The sequence below is a fragment of the Dendropsophus ebraccatus genome, chromosome 9, assembly GCF_027789765.1.
Source record: "Dendropsophus ebraccatus isolate aDenEbr1 chromosome 9, aDenEbr1.pat, whole genome shotgun sequence".
Lineage (NCBI taxonomy): Eukaryota > Metazoa > Chordata > Amphibia > Anura > Hylidae > Dendropsophus > Dendropsophus ebraccatus.
The window spans coordinates 117,593,395-117,614,782 of NC_091462.1; the positions used below are offsets into that span (position 1 = coordinate 117,593,395).

A 21,388-nucleotide genomic window follows, 5' to 3' on the forward strand; every position below is an offset into this window, starting at 1 on the left:
CACTGGATGTATCACTAATCATACATCACTCCTCAACCATCACCACCGCACTGGATGTATTACTAATCATACATCACCATCACACTGGATATATTACTAATCATACATCACCCATCACCATCACACTGGATGTATTACTAATCATACATCACACCTCACTATCATCACACTAGATGTATTACTAATCATACATCACTCCTCAACCATCACACTGGATGTACTACTAATCATACATCACACCTCACTATCATCACACTAGATGTATTACTAATCATACATCACTCCTCAACCATCACCACCACACTGGATGTATTACTAATCATACATCACACCTCACCATCACACTGGATGTACTACTAATCATACATAACTTCTTACCATCATTCTGCATGTATTACTAATCATACATCACCCCTCACCATTATCACGCTGGATGTATTTCTAATCATACATCACACATCACCATCAGACTGGATGTATTATTAATCATACATCACACCTCACACATCACCATCACACTGGATGTATTACTAATCATACATCACCATCACACTGGAAATATTACTAATCATACATCACCCATCACCATCACACTGGATGTATTACTAATCATACATCACACCTCACTATCATCACACTAGATGTATTACTAATCATACATCACACCTCACCATCACACTGGATGTACTACTAATCATACATAACTTCTTACCATCATTCTGCATGTATTACTAATCATACATCACCCCTCACCATTATCACACTAGATGTATTTCTAATCACACCTCACACATCACCATCACACTGGATGTATTACTAATCATACATCACCCCTCACCATCACACTGGATGTATTACTAATCATACATCACCCCTCACCATCATCACACTGGATATACAGTGGTGCCTTGGCTAAGGAGTATAATTCGTTCCGGGGCGGAGCTTGTAATCCAAATCCACTCTTAAACCAAAGCAAATTTTCCCATAAGAAATCATAGAAATGCAGACAATTGGTTCCACACCCCAAAAATAATGATTTATTATTCTGAATAAGATGTAAAACAGATGAAACAAACATTCAGAAACAGCAGAATCTGTGATATTATAAGTTACTGTGCAGAAATGGAGAGGATGGGAAACACAATGGCTGACAGAGACTGCAGGGAACAGGAAGGAATGAGCAGGACAGATGTGGGCACATACATGCAGCACTCTCTGTCCGGGGAGAGAGGGGTTACAGCTATGGAGAGATTACCTCCACAGTCCTGTCCCCTGATGCAAGCCCCAGCCTGAAGTGGATCTGCTATGATTTGGAAGGTAAGGGAGACTTCCTGGGTCAGAGTACAGGGCTGTAGACCCCGCTATGCAGGCCATGCCCCTTCTCCACTCGCGCTCCCACCCAGTACAGGGAGCTCTTAAACCAAAGCAATGCTCTTAAACCAAGTCACAATTTTGAAAAACTTTGAGCTCTTAAACCAAAACGCTCTTAAACCAAGTTACTCTTAAACCAAGGTACCACTGTATTACTAATCATACATCACACCTCACCATCATCACACTGGATGTATTACTAATCATACATCACACCTCACTATCATCACACTAGATCTATCACTAATCATACATCACTCCTCAACCATCACCATCCCACTGGACGTATTACTAATCATACATCACACCTCACCATCACACTAGATGTATTACTAATCATACATCACCCATCACCATCACACTGGATGTATTACTAATCATACATCACCCCTCACCATCATCACACTAGATGTTTTACTAATTATACATCACACCTCACCCATCACCATCACACTGGATGTATTTCTAATCATACATCACCCCTCACCATCATCACACTGGATGTATTACTAATCATACATCCCCCATCACACTAGATGTATTTCTAATCATACATCACCCATCACCATCACACTGGATATATTACTAATCATACATCACCCATCATCATCACACTGGATGTATTATTAATCATACATCACACCTCACACCTCCCCCTCACACAGGTGGAGGGGGAGGTGGAGGGGGAGGGGACTGATTGCTAATTAAGAGTTGATAAATTACATCTGTGTGAAGCCTGCCAGTCTCTTCCAACACAGGAGCCAGAAGCAACAAACTCTGCAAGCTAAGTGCTTTTATATTGTATTGTGAGCGAGTTTTGGAGCGTGCGAGTTTTTGATCTGAAGTGTGTTTTTGTCTCAAGTGTGGGACTTTAATATTCTGGGACTTTAGATTTGGGGCGTTTTAGAGGAAAACAAATTGTTTATTTGCTTTTGAACACATTGTTTGCTTTTGTTGCTTGTTTGTTTTTTCTTTCTTTATACATAATATCCCCATATAAATGAGCGCCATGTTTGACAATGCGGCCCAATGTACATCTTGTGCGATGTATGCAATCCTTGATCAACCGATCGAGGGTGCATACCATTGTGGGAGATGTGTGCATGTTGCTGGTTTGGAAGCCCAGATCCTGGATCTAAATGAGCGGCTGCAACGATTGAGATGCATTGGCAAACTGGAAAGGGGTCTGCTTCTCACTGAGCAAGCACTCCAAGGGGTAGATGGGGGAGAGTGTGATAGCATGGAGGTACAGGAGGAAGAGGCAGCTAGTTGGGTCACAGTTAGAAAAAGGGGTAGAGGGAAGAGTGTGAGGGAGGCCAGTCCTGATCTGGCACACCCCAACAAGTTTGCCAAATTGGCGGATGAGGGGGATGTTGATTCAGGGGTGGCATTGCTGCAGCAGGACACTGCCTCTGAAAGCCAGGGGGGTGTCTGCTCCAGTAAGGTGGGAAACAGGAGTTCAGGGCAGGCCAGGCAGGTACTGGTAGTGGGGGACTCAATTATTAGGGGGACAGACAGGGCAATCTGTCACAAAGACCGGGATCGTCGAACAGTGTGTTGCCTTCCTGGCGCTCGAGTTCGTCACATCGCGGATCGGGCTGACAGATTACTGGGAGGGGCTGGCGATGACCCAGCAGTCATGGTCCACATTGGCACCAATGATAAAGTTAGAGGTAGGTGGCGGGTCCTTAAAAACGATTTCAGGGACTTAGGCAGGAAGCTAAAAACTAGGACCTCCAAGGTGATATTCTCTGAAATATTACCTGTACCACGAGCCACACCTGAGAGACAGCGGGAGATTAGGGAGGTAAATAAGTGGCTCAAGAGCTGGTGTAGGATAGAGGGGTTTGGGTTCATGGAGAACTGGGCCGACTTCTCGGTCGGTTACAGGCTGTACGGTAGGGACGGGCTGCATCTCAATGGGGAGGGTGCAGCCGTGCTGGGGGAGAAGATGGCTAAGAGGTTGGAGGAGTGTTTAAACTAGGGACCGGGGGGGAGGGCAACAACAATATAGTGAGTAAAGACAGAGTAGATGGAGAGCTGGGCCTAGATTATGGAACTGGGGGTGGAGCGGCGGGAGGGGTTAGAATAGTCACTAGTGATAAAAGGAAAGGGAATATGGACAAATATATTAAATGTATGTATACTAATGCTCGAAGCCTCACTAATAAAGCTGAGGAATTAGAACTCATAATGGTTGAAGAGAAATATGATATAGTGGGGATAAGCGAGACATGGCTGGACGAGACCTATGACTGGGCTGTTAATATCCTGGGTTATAGTCTATTCAGAAATGACCGTAAAAATAAGAAAGGGGGAGGGGTCTGTCTATATGTTAAATCATGCCTTAAGCCTATTCTGCGGGAGGATATATGTGATGATAATGTGGAGTCTCTTTGGGTAGAAATAAGGGGAGGGACGAAGAATAATAAAATTCTTATAGGAGTGAGTTATAAACCTCCAAGTATAGTGGAAGAGTCAGAAAATCTTCTTATAAGACAAATAGATGCGGCAGCGAAGCAGGGGGAAGTCATTATTATGGGGGACTTTAACTACCCAAATATAAACAGGAAAGCAGAAGCCTGCAGCTCCAGGAAGGGAAGCGTGTTTTTGGAAATAGTAAAAGATAATTACCTTTCCCAACTAGTAGAGGAACCAACAAGAGGGGGGGCCCTTCTGGACCTGATCTTAACCAATAGGCCCGACAGAATATCAAAAATAGAGGTGGGGGGTCACCTAGGTAATAGTGACCATAACATAGTAAGTTTTCAATTATCCTTCAATAAAATTATTAGTAGAGGGGCTACAAAAACATTAAATTTCAGGAAGGCTAATTTCCAAAAACTAAGAGAGGACCTTGGGAACATAGACTGGGACAATGCCTTCAGAAATAAAAGTACACAAGAGAAATGGGACATATTTAAGAGCATCCTGGGTAAATCGTGTGAACTACACATACCATATGGGAATAAACGTAGTAGAAATAAGAGAAATCCAATGTGGTTAACTTCAGCTGTAAGGGGTGCAATAAATGATAAGAAACAAGCATTCAGACTACTAAAACAAGAAGGTAGTGGGGAAGCATTGAGCAACTATAGACTGAAGAATAGAATGTGTAAAACGCAAATAAAAGAAGCAAAAATAGCAACAGAAAGAAGGATAGCCACAGAAAGTAAAACAAATCCCAAAATGTTCTTCACTTATATAAATAACAAAAGACTTAAAACCGAAAATGTTGGTCCCCTCAAAAATAATCTGGGTGTAATGGTGGAGGGGGAAGAGGAAAAGGCCAATCTACTAAATACATTCTTCTCTACTGTATTCACAGAGGAGAATCCCATAACAGACGACATGACTAGGGATAATGTTAATCCTCCCATAAATCTCACCTGCCTAACACAACAAGAAGTGGGGAAACGCCTTAAAAACATTAAAATCCATAAGTCACCGGGCCCAGAAGGTATCCATCCTAGAGTTTTGCAAGAATTAAATACTGTGTTGGACAGACCGTTATTCCTAATATTTAAAGATTCTATTACGACAGGGATTGTTCCACAGGACTGGCGCATAGCTAATGTGGTACCGATATTCAAGAAGGGGTCAAGGAGTGATCCTGGAAACTACAGGCCCGTAAGTCTAACATCTATAGTAGGTAAAGTATTTGAGGGGATTGTAAGAGATGCTATACTAGAGTATCTTAATGATAATAATCTTATGACTCAGCACCAGCATGGATTTATGAGGGATCGGTCCTGTCAGACTAATCTGATCGGCTTCTATGAAGAGGTAAGTTATAGACTGGACCTGGGGGAGGCTGTGGATGTTGTGTATCTGGACTTTTCAAAGGCATTTGATACTGTGCCGCATGAAAGGTTGGTCTACAAAATGAGGATGCTGGGACTCGGGGAAAACGTATGCAAATGGGTAAGTAACTGGTTGTGTGATAGAAAACAGAGGGTGGTCATTGATGGAAAATATTCAGATTGGGTTTTAGTTACTAGTGGGGTACCACAGGGGTCAGTGTTGGGTCCACTTCTTTTTAATATTTTTATTAATGATCTTGTAGAGGGGCTACAGAGTAGAATCTCCATTTTTGCAGATGATACTAAACTGGGTAAAGTAATCAGTACAGAGGAGGATAATATCATATTACAGAGGGATTTGGAGAAGCTAGAGGCTTGGGCGGAGAAATGGCAAATGAAGTTTAATGTGGATAAATGTAAGGTTATGCATTTGGGCCATAGAAATAATAAGTACAGTTATGTGCTAAATAATAAAACACTGGGTAAAAGTACTTCCGAAAAGGACCTGGGGGTATTGGTGGACAGTAAACTCAACTTTAGTGATCAGTGCCAGGCAGCAGCTGCCAAGGCTAATAAAATAATGGGGTGCATCAAAAGAGGTATAGATGCTAAAGATGAGAACATAGTTTTGCCTCTTTATAAATCACTGGTCAGACCACATATGGAATACTGTGTACAGTTTTGGGCACCGGTATATAAGAAGGACATAGGTGAACTGGAGCGGGTGCAGAGGAGGGCAACATAGGTCATTAAGGGAATGGGTGGGTTACAGTACCAAGACAGGTTATCAAGCTTGGGGTTATTTACGCTAGAAAAAAGACGTCTTAGGGGCGATCTGATCACAATGTACAAATATATGAATGGACAGTACAGAGATCTTTGTAGTGGTCTTTTTACTCCTAGGTCTGTAACAATGACAAGGGGGCATCCTCTACGTCTAGAGGAAAGAAGATTTCATCATCAGCATCAACGCGGGTTCTTTACTGTGCGAGTGGTAAGACTGTGGAACTCTCTGCCACATGATGTTGTCATGGCCGATTCATTAAATAAGTTCAAGGGAGGACTTGATACTTTTCTTGAACAATATAATATAACAAGTTATGGGCATTAGATTTCTGGTGATACGTTGATCCGGGTATTGTTCTGGTTGCCATTGCAGTCGGGGGGGGGGGGAGGGGGGGGAGGGGGGGAGTTTCTCCATGTGGTGGGGCGGTTGTCTTCTGCCCCATAGGGGTTTTTCGCCTTCCTAGATCAACACAGTAGGATTCTCCTAGGTTGAACCTGATGGACTCTTGTCTTCTTTCAACCTTATTTACTATGTTACTATGTTACTATGTTACTATGTTACCCATCACACTGGATGTATTACTAATCATACCTCACCCCTCACCATCACACTGGATGTATTACTAATCATACATCACACATCACCCATCATCATCACACTGGATGTATTACTAATCATACATCACACATCACCCATCATCATCACACTGGATGTATTACTAATCATACATCACACATCACCCATCATCATCACACTGGATGTATTACTAATCATACATCACACTTCACCCATCACCATCACACTGGATGTAGAACTAATCATACATCACCCCTCACCATCACGCTGGATGTATTACTAATCATACATCACACATCACCCATCACCATCACACTGGATGTAGAACTAATCATACATCACATTTCACCATCACGCTGGATGTATTACTAATCATACATCACACATCACCCATCACCATCACACTGGATGTAGAACTAATCATACATCACCCCTCACCATCACGCTGGATGTATTACTAATCATACATCACCCATCATCATCACGCTGGATGTATTACTAATCATACATCACACCTCACCAGTCATCACCATCACACTGGATGTATTACTAATCATACATCACCCATCACAATCACACTGGATGTAGAACTAATCATACATCACCATCACACTGGATGTATTACTCATCATTCATCACATTTTTTATTCATTAACAGACTCAGTAGTGGAGCCATCTAACATTAACCCCATAATTATTACCCCAATTAAAATTGCCATCAGAGTTCCTGGAAGAGCCGGGTACTGTCACACCCCAGCCCTTCAGATGATGCCCTTGTCAGCTGCAGGCTGGTGTTAGGATGGAGAAGGCTCTGGCCCGTCCTTCCCTGGTAATGCCAGGCTGCTGCTGGATGGTTGGTCCGTGTGCGGCTGGTAATAAGAAAGCTGACAGGCCCCGGCAATTTTTAAAATTATTAATTTATTAAAAAGAAGAAATATCAGCGTTGGGTTCCAATAATTTGTTGACAACCGGACAGATTCCAACTGAGCAGCAGCAGCCTAGTACTACCAGAGTCAGGCTACGTTCACACAGAGCAAAAGGGTCAGATTACACGAGGAAATATATCTGCCTGAAATCAACTGACGCTGAATTCCGAGCAGAATATAAGCAGAATGTAAGCAGAATCCCTGCGTATTCCGCTAGGAAAGTGTTCAGCTCGTAATCAGCTCTTGACAAATTCAGCGCAGAATACTCGAGGAATCCGCGCTGAATCCGCATGCATTCAGCGCTGAAATTCAGCGAGTATTTGGCGAGTAAACTAGACTATACCAGAATATATACTAGAATCCTCCCCCCCCCCCCTTTTTTCAGCTGCTTTTGCTCTGTGTGAACGAGCCCTAAGAAGGTCCTCATCATATATAATACCATTACTGTCACCCATATATCTCTATGTCTTATCATAGATGCTCCAGTATCTCATCATACATAATACCATCACTCTACTCCACACAATCCTCCATCTCTTACCAGTCTAGATGAGCGATGCTCCAGCTCCTCATCATACATAATACCATCACTCTACTCCACACAGTCCTCCATCTCTTACCAAGTCTAGAGGAGAGATGGAGCTCCTCCTCATCATACATAATACCATCACCCTCCTCCACACAGTCCTCCATCTCTTACCAAGTCTAGAGGAGAGATGCTCCAGCTCCTCATCATACAGGGAACCTTCTATATTAGTCACATTGATGCGTCCTCTGTTCTTGCTGTGATACAGGATCCCGAATGTGCAGCGATTCACGTCCTCATAGAACTGCAGGAATCCTGTATTACTGATATAACAAGGACGGACGGACTGGACACAATCCCTGAAAACCTCTAATCCCAGCAGCGTCATCAGCCATGAATACTGCACCTCCGCATCTCTGGAGAAGATCCTGATAACCAGTTTATTGTTTGATTTCTGAAAGTGAATGAAGCAAAAATGTAGAAGGGGCCGAGAAGTGTCAGCGAGTCTACAGCTCAGGGGGATTGGTTATCAATCACTTATTGATAACCCTTGGCTGTTATAGATCTATTATGGTGCCCCCTGCTGTTATATACTTGTTACGTGACTCACCTCCCTGTTATATATATTAACCCTTTAGCCATTGGATTTTGTCTAGGCATCACTGAGATGGTCGGACACTGTCAGCAGCTTAGTCCCACCAAGTGACTCCTCCTATAAACACACTGGACACATTAGGTGGACGTCCCTGCTCCAACACTAGATACATTAGGTGGACGTCCCCGCTCCAGCACTGGACACATTAGGTGGATGTACCCGCTCCAGCACTGGACACATTAGGTGGATGTACCCGCTCCAGCACTGGACACATTAGGTGGATGTCTCTGCTTCAGCACTGGACACATTAGGTGGATGAACCCGCTCCAGCATTGGACACATTAGGTGGACGTCCCCGCTCCAGCATTGGACACATTAGGTGGATGTCCCTGCTCCAGCACTGGGCACATTAGGTGGATGTACCCGCTCCAGCACTGGACACATTAGGTGGATGTACCCGCTCCAGCACTGGACACATTAGGTGGACGTCCCTGCTCCAGCATTGGACACATTAGGTGGATGTCCCTGCTCCAGCACTGGGCACATTAGGTGGATGTACCCGCTCCAGCACTGGACACATTAGGTGGACGTCCCTGCTCCAGCATTGCACACATTAGGTGGATGTACCCGCTCCAGCACAGGACACATTAGGTGGATGTACCCGCTCCAGCACTGGACACATTAGGTGGATGTACCCGCTCCAGCACAGGACACATTAGGTGGACGTCCCCGCTCCAGCATTGGACACATTAGGTGGATGTACCCGCTCCAGCACTGGACACATTAGGTGGACGTCCCTGCTCCAGCATTGGACACATTAGGTGGATGTACCCGCTCCAGCACTGGACACATTAGGTGGATGTACCTGCTCCAGCACTGGACACATTAGGTGGATGTACCTGCTCCAGCACAGGACACAGTCCCTCTGCTTTAGGATACTGTCCTGCACTGTGTTGAAATGTTCACGGCGTGGGTTGGGGTGATCCCAGCCTTGTCCTCCTAGTGTTCTCCATACATATCTGTCTACTACCACACTCCAGACTAGACTGAATCCTAGGAGTCGTGTTGTGTAAGCACAGAGTGCACAGAAGGAGAGCAGAGATAGGTAGGTAAAGAACAGCATCTCTCATAGGCTGGCACAGACCATGTGGTACAAAAACAGTAACCCTTAGGTGACTACAGCTGTGCAATATGAAACAATGGTTAAACATAACAGTGACACCTTGTGGTAAAAATAAAGAATACAATTCCATTACCACTGAAGAGATAATTTTCTGTTTTCTGACCGGTGACTAAAGCATTTAACTATGAGACACTCCATATCTATTGTGGACATGTCACTGGTAAAGTGCTCGAGGGGATGTACATCTCACCCAGGTTAATATGTAGCGTGAGATGGTGAGTCCAGGAGGCATCTGTGCTCAGCAGTGTTCTGCTGCTGAGCTATTATTTATTATTGCTGGTTTTATTGGCCTGCGATTTATGCTGACATAAAAAAATACTGCGAGTCGTGCCCCACATGTCAGCTTAGCGCCCCAGTGTCGCATTTCCGCAGTCCTTTGGTTCCGCTCCCCATCATAGAGGTACCTTTTGACCGGATCGCAATGGACTTGGTGGGTCCCATTGTAAAGTCGGCTAGTGGTCACCAGTACATTCTAGTTGTATTAGACTACGCGACCCGCTATCCTGAGGCTGTACCCCTAAGAAACACTGCGTCTAAGACAATTGCACGGGAATTGTTTTATATGTTTTCCAGGGTGGGGATCCCCAAGGAGATCTTGACTGACCAAGGTACACCATTTGTGTCAAAGGTGATGAAAGAGCTATGCAAACTGTTTAAAATCTCACACCTACGAACCTCTGTATATCATCCCCAGACAGACGGGTTAGTGGAGAGGTTTAATAAAACCCTGAAACATATGTTATAGAAAGTAGTGGAAAAGGATGGTCGGGATTGGGATCACTTACTACCTTACCTGATGTTTTCTATTAGGGAAGTACCCCAATCATCCACAGGGTTCTCTCCCTTCGAATTAGTCTATGGTCGTCACCCTAGGGGTTTGTTGGATATAGCGAAAGAGACCTGGGAAAGTGAGTCCACCCCATACAAGAGTGTTATAGAGCATGTAGCGCAAATGCAGGACCGTATAGCCACTGTAATGCCCCTAGTAAGGGAACACCTCCAGAGGGCGCAAGAGGGCCAAAGTAGAATTTACAATCGTTCTGCGAGAATCAGGACATTTGGCCCAGGTGACCGGGTACTCATACTTGTTCCCACGGTAGAAAGCAAATTCTTAGCAAAGTGGCAGGGTCCCTATGAAATTGTAGAGAAGATCAGTGAGGTCAACTACAAGGTACACCAACCAGGTAGAAGGAAGCCTTTCCAAGTTTATCACATAAACCTGATCAAGCCCTGGAAAGACAGGGAATCCTTGGTGGCGACAAAGCCTGTTGGTCATCTGTCACCACCAATCCCTCCGGTCAGGATTGGTGACACTCTATCAGTATCCCAGAAGCAGGAAGCTAAGGAGTTCCTGCAGAAAAATAAAGACAAGTTTTCTGACCTACCAGGGCGTACGCATCTCATTCACCATCACATTGAAACTGAGCCTAGAAGCAGAGTAAACCTTAAGCCCTATAGGATACCAGAAGCACGGAGGGAGGCGGTATCATCCGAGGTAAAACGTATGTTTGACCTAGGAGTCATTGAGGTGTCCCAGAGCGAGTGGTCCAGCCCGATTGTGCTAATCCCAAAGCCCAATGGAACTTGGAGGTTCTGTAATGACTTTAGAAAGTTAAATGAGATCTCCAAGTTCGATGCGTACCCCATGCCCAGGGTAGATGAGTTGATAGAAAGGATGGGTAATGCCAGGTACATAACTACCCTCGATCTCACTAAGGGCTACTGGCAGATCCCCCTCACTCCTGAGGCTAGAGAGAAGACTGCATTCTCCACCCCTGATGGGCTCTTCCAATATGTAGTGATGCCATTCGGGTTACATGGAGCCCCTGCCACTTTTCAGAGGTTGATGGACTTGATTCTGCGACCACATCGTGATTACTCCGCTGCCTACCTCGATGATGTGGTCATTTTTAGTCCGGATTGGGAAAGTCACCTCTGTAAGGTCCAGGCGGTGTTAGATGCCATAAGTGATGCGGGGTTAACCATCAATGCAGAGAAGTGTGCACTAGCCTTAGAGGAGGCCAAATACCTGGGATACATTATTGGGAGGGGGTTAGTGAAACCACAACTAAATAAAATCGAGGCAATACAGAATTGGCCTCAACCCCTCACAAAGAAACAGGTCAGAGCTTTCCTGGGTATTACGGGCTATTACCGAAGGTTTGTGCCGAATTTTGCCACAGTTGCAGCCCCGCTAACTGACCTGACAAAGGGTGCGAAGTCCGCAATGGTGACATGGACTCCAGAGGCCGAGGAGGCTTTTCAAAGCCTTAAGTCTGCCCTGTGCCACAGCCTGTGCTAGTTACCCCTGACTTTAGGCGAGAGTTTCTAGTACAGACAGACGCCTCTAACACAGGGTTAGGTGCCGTCCTCTCACAGGTCGTGAATGGCGAGGAGCTCCCGGTGATGTACTTAAGCAGGAAGCTATCCCCGGCCGAGAAAAACTACGCCATTGTGGAGCGAGAATGTCTGGCAGTGAAGTGGGCCCTAGAATCTCTGAGGTATTACTTACTAGGCAGGAGGTTTAAGTTAGTGACAGACCATGCCCCCCTAACATGGATGAAGCTTAACAAGGAGAAAAATGCGAGGGTGACTAGATGGTTTCTGTCCCTACAAAACTTTAATTTCATGGTGGAACACCGGCCAGGGAAATTACAGGCAAATGCTGACGCCCTATCAAGGGTACACTGTCTGTGGGGACAGAATGCTCAGCCCTCCGGTCTGAAAAAGAGGGGGGGGGGATATGTGGACATGTCACGGGAAAAGCGCTCGAGGGGATGTACATCTCACCCAGGTAATACGGAGCGTGAGATGGTGAGTCCAGGAGGCATCTGTGCTCAGTAGTGTTATGCTGCTGAGCTATTATTTATTATTGCCGGGCCTGGACTTACATGGAATGGCAGATAGGTTTTGGTAGTGGGACTTGCCATTCCCTCCCCCCGATCCAGGTCAGGTTTTGGGGTCAGGTGTTTCTGATCCTAATCAGCCTGAGAAGGTAAAAGCCCTGCAGAGGATCCAGTGTTGGCTCTCAGCCAGGGGTGACCAGCCTGGGGGCTGTGTTTGCTGGAAGCTGGGAATACAGCCGCTGCTGGGGCTTATGCACACCCTGCGATACTACCTGCCGAAGTGTCAGACAGGTGACCTGTGTATTAGTAAGCGCCCAGACGGGCAGGACTTTTTGTTTTGTTATATTCTTAAAGCACGGTGTTGCTGTATTTATTTTGCTGGACTGTTTATGCTACAAATAAACGCTATTACTTTCAAAGCCAAGTCTGCTGTGAACTGTGTCAAAACACACCATCCCCCGAGAAGATCCCTACACTATCCAAGTCACTATGCAGTGCTACACACTCTAAGGAGGATTATCCCAGCCCATGCCGAGAACCTCTCTATACAGTACAGGGCAGTATCCTAGGACAGAGAAATGGACCCAGATAGAGCAAAGGTACTCGCAGATCTCGCAGCGGGGGTGACACCAGATAATTTCAGACACTTAGCTACACCTAGGTAACCAAGGTTGGGGTTTGTGTCACCCTGGAAGGACGGGTGCCTCGGCACTGCAGGGAAGAAGGTGGTCACAGACAGTATAATCGAAACACAGGCACAATTATCTCTCTCAAGTATTCTTCTTACCATTGTTCTGGCAGAGCACTTTACTACCGTGGGCTGGGACCCTCACGACTCCTCTCCTCTTCTCTTCACTGCTCAACGCTAAGCTACACAAGTACCGCTACTTCTATCTCTATTCTACATCAGCACTTAAAGTATCTCCTAGCACAGATCCAGTGATACACAAGTCTGTATCAGGATAAGTCATTTTCCATATTACCAGAGACTGTTAGTAAAGCCATTATATTTTTTTTAATGGGACTCAGTCATCATTGCACCAGCACCTACACCTATCAGCTATATACACCTTGGGTCACTCTCAGTGTCGGACTGGAGTGCCTTGGGCCCACCAGGGGAAATCCTTCTTAGGGCCCACCCTTCTGCCACTATACTTATCTATGGTAACATTAATAAGGGTCCAGTAACACGGCGTGATATGGGGCAGCATAGGGCTGCAAATGATGGCTGATCAGCAGGGCAGGAATATATAGAGATGTGCGGCCGACAGCAATGATTATTACAGCCGCACAAAAGATCAAATCAGCCGACTATGGGGCATTTGCTTGTCAGCTGATCTCTGACACTTTTACATGGGGCTTCCTAGGAGCGCTTGTTACTGATAATTGGCCGATGTAATTGGGCTATAAGACAATTTTCTTTGCATGATAACACTGTATACTACTGTATGCTACCAGTAACACCAGTATATAAAGAGCAAATATCCCCACACATATTATCGCCATACTATTACTGACCAAATCCTGTATACTGAAAGTGATATTACCAATAATACCAGTATATCAAAGGGAAATATTATCACCATACATATTACCGCCATACCGTTACTGACCAAATCCTGTATACCAATATTACCAATAATACCAGTATACAAGGGGGAAATATTACTGTCACACCACAACCATCACTTTATTGTTACTGACCAAATCCTGTATACTAAGACCAATAAAACACAGTACCGGATTACAAGTAACAAATACCACCACATACTGACTAACACCACCACATACTGACTAACACCACCACATACTGACTAGCACCGCCACATACTAATACCACTACATACTGACTAACACCACCACATACTGACTAACACCATCACATACTGACTAACACCACCACATACTGACTAACACCGCCACATACTGACTAATACCACTACATACTGACTAACACCACCGCCGCTACTGAATAACATCCATTGTACACAGATCACTATCACCTCATACAGTCATATAGAGGTGGCCCCAGCTCTACACAGGCTCTGTACACCATATACATTACAGTGCAGTTATATAAAGTGACTCACAGGGGACGTCTTCTCTGATCGGAGTTCTTCCCTTTTCATCTTCTCCATCTGCCCAGGGCCGTTATGAGAACTTCTCCGAGCCACGAATCCACAGAATTTGCCAGACAGACATATTAGTCTCCTCACTCTGTCACCATCCTCATCTCTCTACACACTGCACATCTGTATTGGCCCCTTTGTGCCTTAATTTAGTGGGTAGGCTGACTCTATGTAGCACTCATGTTGTCCATTCCCCCCTATAGGCCCCTCATGTTGTCCATTCCCCCCTGTAGCCCCCTCATGTTGTCCATTCCCCCCTATAGCCCCCTTATCTTGTCCATTTCCCCATATAGCCCCCTTATATTGTCCATTACCCCCCTATAGCACCCTCATGTTGTTCACCCCCCTATAGCCCGCTCACGTTGTCCATCCCCCCTATAGCCCCCTCATGTTGTCCATCTTCCTATAGCCCCCTCATGTTATCCACTCCCCTATAGCCCGCTCACGTTGTCCATCCCCCTATAGCCCTCTCATGTTGTCCATCCCCCCTATAGCCCCCTCATGTTGTCCATCCCCCATAGCCCCCCAGTGATGTCCATCCCCCCATAGCCCCCAGTGATGTCCATCCCCCACTATAGCCCCCAGTGATGTCCATCCCCACTATAGCCCCCCTTATATTGTCCATCCCCCACTATAGCCCCCCTTATATTGTCCATCCCCCTATAGCCCCCCTTATATTGTCCATCCCCCACTATAGCCCCCCTTATATTGTCCATCCCCCTATAGCCCCCTTATATTGTCCATCCCCCACTATAGCCCCCCTTATATTGTCCATCCAACACTATAGCCCCCAGTGATGTCCATCCCCCACTATAGCCCCCCTTATATTGTCCATCCCCCTATAGCCCCCCTTATATTGTCCATCCCCCACTATAGCCCCCCTTATATTGTCCATCCCCCTATAGCCCCCTTATATTGTCCATCCCCCTCTATAGCCCCCCTTATATTGTCCATCCCCCTATAGCCCCCCTTATATTGTCCATCCCCCACTATAGCCCCCTTATATTGTCCATCCCCCTATAGCCCCCTTATATTGTCCATCCCCCACTATAGCCCCCCTTATATTGTCCATCCCCCACTATAGCCCCCAGTGATGTCCATCCCCCACTATAGCCCCCCCTTATATTGTCCATCCCCCACTATAGCCCCCAGTGATGTCCATCCCCCACTATAGCCCCCAGTGATGTCCATCCCCCACTATAGCCCCCCTTATATTGTCCATCCCCCACTATAGCCCCCCTTATATTGTCCATCCCCCACTATAGCCCCCAGTGATGTCCATCCCCCACTATAGCCCCCAGTGATGTCCATCCCCCTCTATAGCCCCCTTATATTGTCCATCCCCCACTATAGCCTCCAGTGATGTCCATCCCCCACTATAGCCCCCAGTGATGTCCATCCCCCACTATAGCCCCCTTATATTGTCCATCCCCCACTATAGCCCCCAGTGATGTCCATCCCCCACTATAGCCCCCAGTGATGTCCATCCCCCACTATAGCCCCCTTATATTGTCCATCCCCCACTATAGCCCCCAGTGATGTTCCCCTGTGATAAAAAAACAAAACCCAACTCACCTGTCACCACGCTCCCCCATCGGTCACGGGCCTCTTCTTCTCTCTTCAACGACTGACGAGAAGCTCCTGGTCCCGGGCAGCGCCATCATCACTGAGCTCCGTGCGCGCCGCAGCGGCTGGCACTTCCGGTATGCGCTACGTGAACCGGAAGTCCCAGCTGCCGCACCGTGCATAGAGCTCAGTGGTGATGGCGGTGCCTGGAGCTTCTCGTCTGTCAGCAAGAAGCTGCTTGCGGTCACAAGAGTGATTGACAGGGCGGGAAGCCTATGGGAACACTTCTGCATTTAACTGGAAGCGATCGTTGCGACCGCTTCCAGTTAAAAGGGAAGGAGCGTCAATCGGCGGTCCCCCGGTGGCCCAGTCCGACACTGGTCACTCTCCCTTTTCTGTGGGGTGGTGGTACTGACAGTCCGGATGGGTCATCTCCCCACTCCAGACCACCATGACAGGAGCCCAAGGGACCCATCACAGCCCGGCAGGTCACCGACCATTACCAGGAACCGACTAAACTGGCCATATCTAAAACAGGTACCAACACTACACCTGTGTGCTGAGCTAGCAGCGGCGTTATGGCAACCACTATCACTGGCAGAGTACTTTAGTAGCGTACCACATTAAGATGGATTAAGGTGCGTATCGGCGGAAAGTGCCAATTTGCGTATTATTTTATTCGCAAATGGCGAAGGGGGCGGAACGGCAAAAGATACGCCGAAAACATACTCCACCTTTCAGCTGGCGTAGGTTTTCTGCCGTGCACACCGACGCACACGGGATTTATGTAGAGTCAGTCCGCCTCTACATAAATCTCTGAAGCGCCGGAGATGCAGGGACATTTTTAAGTCTGGCGTAAAAAACGTCGTATCCCCCTAAGTGTCTATAATACACCTGATCCCCCCATTTCCTACATGTTGCTGGTTATTTCTATGCAGTTTAGTTATCAGTAGATCCCGGGGATATTTCTCACCTGCGGCCATTGAGTTTTATTACATGAATTTTCTGGAAATAAGAAAAGAAAGATGATAAGTAACAGACGAGAGATCCTGTATTATAATATAACGCTCTCCATACTGCCGGATATAGTCCTGAGCCAGGGAGTAGATGGCAGCGGACAGGATGGGGTTAACCACTTACCATATAATGACTGATAACCCCCAGACACTATTATATCACATCCCGGGGTGCCCCCTCCCCCCAGTCCATACACTGCGCCCCCCATCATCCTCACATCTATGATGGCAGAAGGAGATCAGAGACGACATTGTCCTCCTCACCTGCAGCCGCCTGGAGAGTATCCATCATCCGGGTGAGTTTTCTTGCCAGATCAGCTGTGTGTGTCCAGATCTCATCCATCTCGGCCCGGGTCAGGGTCAGCAGGTGACGCCGGGGATATCCTCCTCCTTCCCATTCAGTCATTATTCTTCTCTTGGATTCGTCGTCCTCCAGATCAGTCGCCACCATTATCAGATCTTCTGGTCCTGAACCCAACAAATATCATCTGCATCAGAGTCTGGGTAAGTACTGAGGACAACTACTCCCATCATTACTTCTAATACACAAGGGTTATTAGGAAGCTGTGGATTAGGGGTTCTGATGGTCTGGACCAGGGATCAATGTAAGGAGCCTCAGAATGACGGACAGGAACATTAAAGTGATGGATTTATACTGATCAACCCCCTCACCAATATACTCATCACCCCCCTCACCATTATACCCATCAACCCCCCCCCTCACCATTATACCCATCAACCCCCCCCCCTCACCATTATACCCAGCACACCCTCCCTCACCATTATACCCATCACCCCCCTCACCATTATACCCATCACCCCCCTCACCATTATACCCATCACCCCCCCCCCTCACCATTATACCCATCACCCCCCCCCCTCACCATTATACCCAGCACACCCTCCCTCACCATTATACCCATCACCCCCCTCACCATTATACCCATCACCCCCCTCACCATTATACCCATCACACACCCCTCACCATTATACCCATCACCCCCCTCACCATTATACCCATCACCCACCCTCACCATTATACCCATCACACACCCCTCACCATTATACCCAGCACACACCCTCACCATTATACCCATCACCCCCCCCCTCACCATTATACCCATCACCCCCCTCACCATTATACCCATCACCCCCCTCACCATTATACCCATCACACACCCCTCACCATTATACCCAGCACACCCCCTCACCATTATACCCATCACCCCCCTGACCATTATACCCAGCACCCCCCCTCACCATTATACCCATCACCCCCCCTCACCGTTATACCCAGCACACCCCCCTCACCATTATACCCATCACCCCCCCTCACCATTATACCCATCACCCCCCCCCCCCTCACCATTATACCCATCACCCCCCTCACCATTATACCCATCACCCCCCTCACCATTATACCCATCACACACCCCTCACCATTATACCCAGCACACCCCCTCACCATTATACCCATCACCCCCCTGACCATTATACCCAGCACCCCCCCTCACCATTATACCCATCACCCCCCCCTCACCGTTATACCCAGCACACCCCCCTCACCATTATACCCATCACCCCCCCCCCCTCACCATTATACCCATCACCCACCCTCACCATTATACCCATCACACACCCCTCACCATTATACCCATCACCCCCCTCACCATTATACCCAGCACACCCCCCTCACCATTATACCCATCACACACACACCTTTACCATTATACCCATCACCCCCCTCACCATTATACCCATCACACACCCCTCACCATTATACCCATCACCCCCCCCTCACCATTATACCCAGCACACCCCCCTCACCATTATACCCATCACCCCCCCCTCACCATTATACCCATCACACACCCTCACCATTATACCCATCACACATCCCTCACCATTATACCCATCACACCCCTCACCATTATATCCATCACGCCCCTCACCATTATACCCATCACCCCCCCTCACCATTATACCCATCACCCCCCCTCACCATTATACCCATCACCCCCCCTCACCATTATATCCATCACACACCCCTCACCATTATACCCATCACACCCCTCACCATTATATCCATCACCCCCCCCCTCACCATTATACCCATCACCCCCCCTCACCATTATACCCATCACACACCCCTCACCATTATACCCATCACACCCCTCACCATTATATCCATCACACCCCTCACCATTATACCCATCACCCCCCCCCCTCACCATTATACCCAGCACACCCCCTCACCATTATACCCATCACACACACACCTTTACCATTATACCCATCACCCCCCTCACCATTATACCCATCACACACCCCTCACCATTATACCCATCACCCCCCCCCCTCACCATTATACCCATCACACACCCCTCACCCTTATACCCATCACCCCCCCCCTCACCATTATACCCATCACCCACCCTCACCATTATACCCAGCACACACCCCTCACCATTATACCCATCACACACACCCCTCACCATTATACCCATCACACCCCCTCACCATTATACCCATCACCCCCCTCACCATTATACCCATCACACACCCCTCACCATTATACCCATCACCCCCCTCACCATTATACCCATCACACACCCCTCACCATTATACCCATCACCCACCCTCACCATTATACCCATCACACACCCCTCACCATTATACCCAGCACACACCCCTCACCATTATACCCATCACACACACCCCTCACCATTATACCCATCACACCCCCTCACCATTATACCCATCACCCCCCTCACCATTATACCCATCACACACCCCTCACCATTATACCCATCACCCCCCTCACCATTATACCCATCACACACCCCTCACCATTATACCCATCACACACCCCTCACCATTATACCCATCACCCCCCCCCTCACCATTATACCCATCACCCCCCCTCACCATTATACCCATCACCCCCCCCCCTCACCATTATACCCATCACCCCCCCTCACCATTATACCCATCACCCCCCCCCCTCACCATTATACCCATCACCCCCCCTCACCATTATACCCATCACACATCCCTCACCATTATACCTATCACACACCCCTCACCATTATACCCATCACCCCCCCTCACCATTATACCCAACACCCCCCCCCTCACCATTATACCCATCACCCCCCTCACCATTATACCCATCACCCCCCTCACCATTATACCCATCACACATCCCTCACCATTATACCCATCACACACCCCTCACCATTATACCCCCCCCCCTCCTCTCACCATTATACCCAGCACACACCCCTCACCATTATACCCAGTACACACCCCTCACCATTATACCCATCACCCCCCCCTCACCATTATACTCCCCCCCTCCCCTCACCATTATACCCCCCCCTCCCCTCACCATTATACCCATCACCCCCCCTCACCATTATACCCATCACCCCCCCCCCCCCCACCATTATACCCATCACCCCCCCTCACCATTATACCCATCACACCCCCTCACCATATATACATCCCGTACCGTGTGTGCAGTAGCAGAGCTCCAGGAATCTCCTCAGGGGGCACCCGGGCGCCGCTGATCTCTGTGCCGGACAGATTATTATAACCAGTGGGAATGTCTTTACACGTCCCCAGTCACTCTCATTGTCAGGGAAGAGCGGGATTAAAGATTCACAGCCAATATTTGTGACGATCCAATTCACCATCGGAGCTATAGCTGCATATATATCTGCATTAGAGTCCCAGACGATGATTCCCACAGGCGCCTTCTTATCATTACGGCCTCTAGGAAACAGAAAAGAAGAGACATCAGCAGAGAAAACATGATGCGAAATGCGGTGACAGTGTGCTGCAGCTGACAGTCCCCTGAGGGCAGTACCTGAGGCGGTGACAGTCCCCTGAGGGCAGTACCTGAGGCGGTGACAGTCCCCTGAGGGCAGTACCTGAGGCGGTGACAGTGTGCTGCAGCTGACAGTCCCCTGAGGGCAGTACCTGAGGCGGTGACAGTCCCCTGAGGGCAGTACCTGAGGCGGTGACAGTGTGCTGCAGCTGACAGTCCCCTGAGGGCAGTA

At 47.6% G+C, this 21,388-nt stretch overlaps 1 protein-coding gene across 3 annotated transcripts in view; it reads right to left on the minus strand.

Moving 5' to 3' along the window:
• LOC138801654 (uncharacterized) overlaps window positions 1–21,388 on the minus strand; it is an 82,258-nt gene that overhangs the window by 49,171 nt on the left and 11,699 nt on the right. For all 3 annotated transcript variants that reach the window (XM_069984697.1, XM_069984696.1, XM_069984698.1), the window contains exons 3-6: window positions 20,839–21,101; window positions 17,589–17,792; window positions 17,282–17,313; window positions 8,164–8,443 (exon numbers count right to left, since the gene is read on the minus strand). In XM_069984697.1, the coding sequence (XP_069840798.1) occupies window positions 8,164–8,443; window positions 17,282–17,313; window positions 17,589–17,792; window positions 20,839–21,101 (779 nt within the window). The remainder of the gene's footprint in view (window positions 1–8,163; window positions 8,444–17,281; window positions 17,314–17,588; window positions 17,793–20,838; window positions 21,102–21,388) is intronic.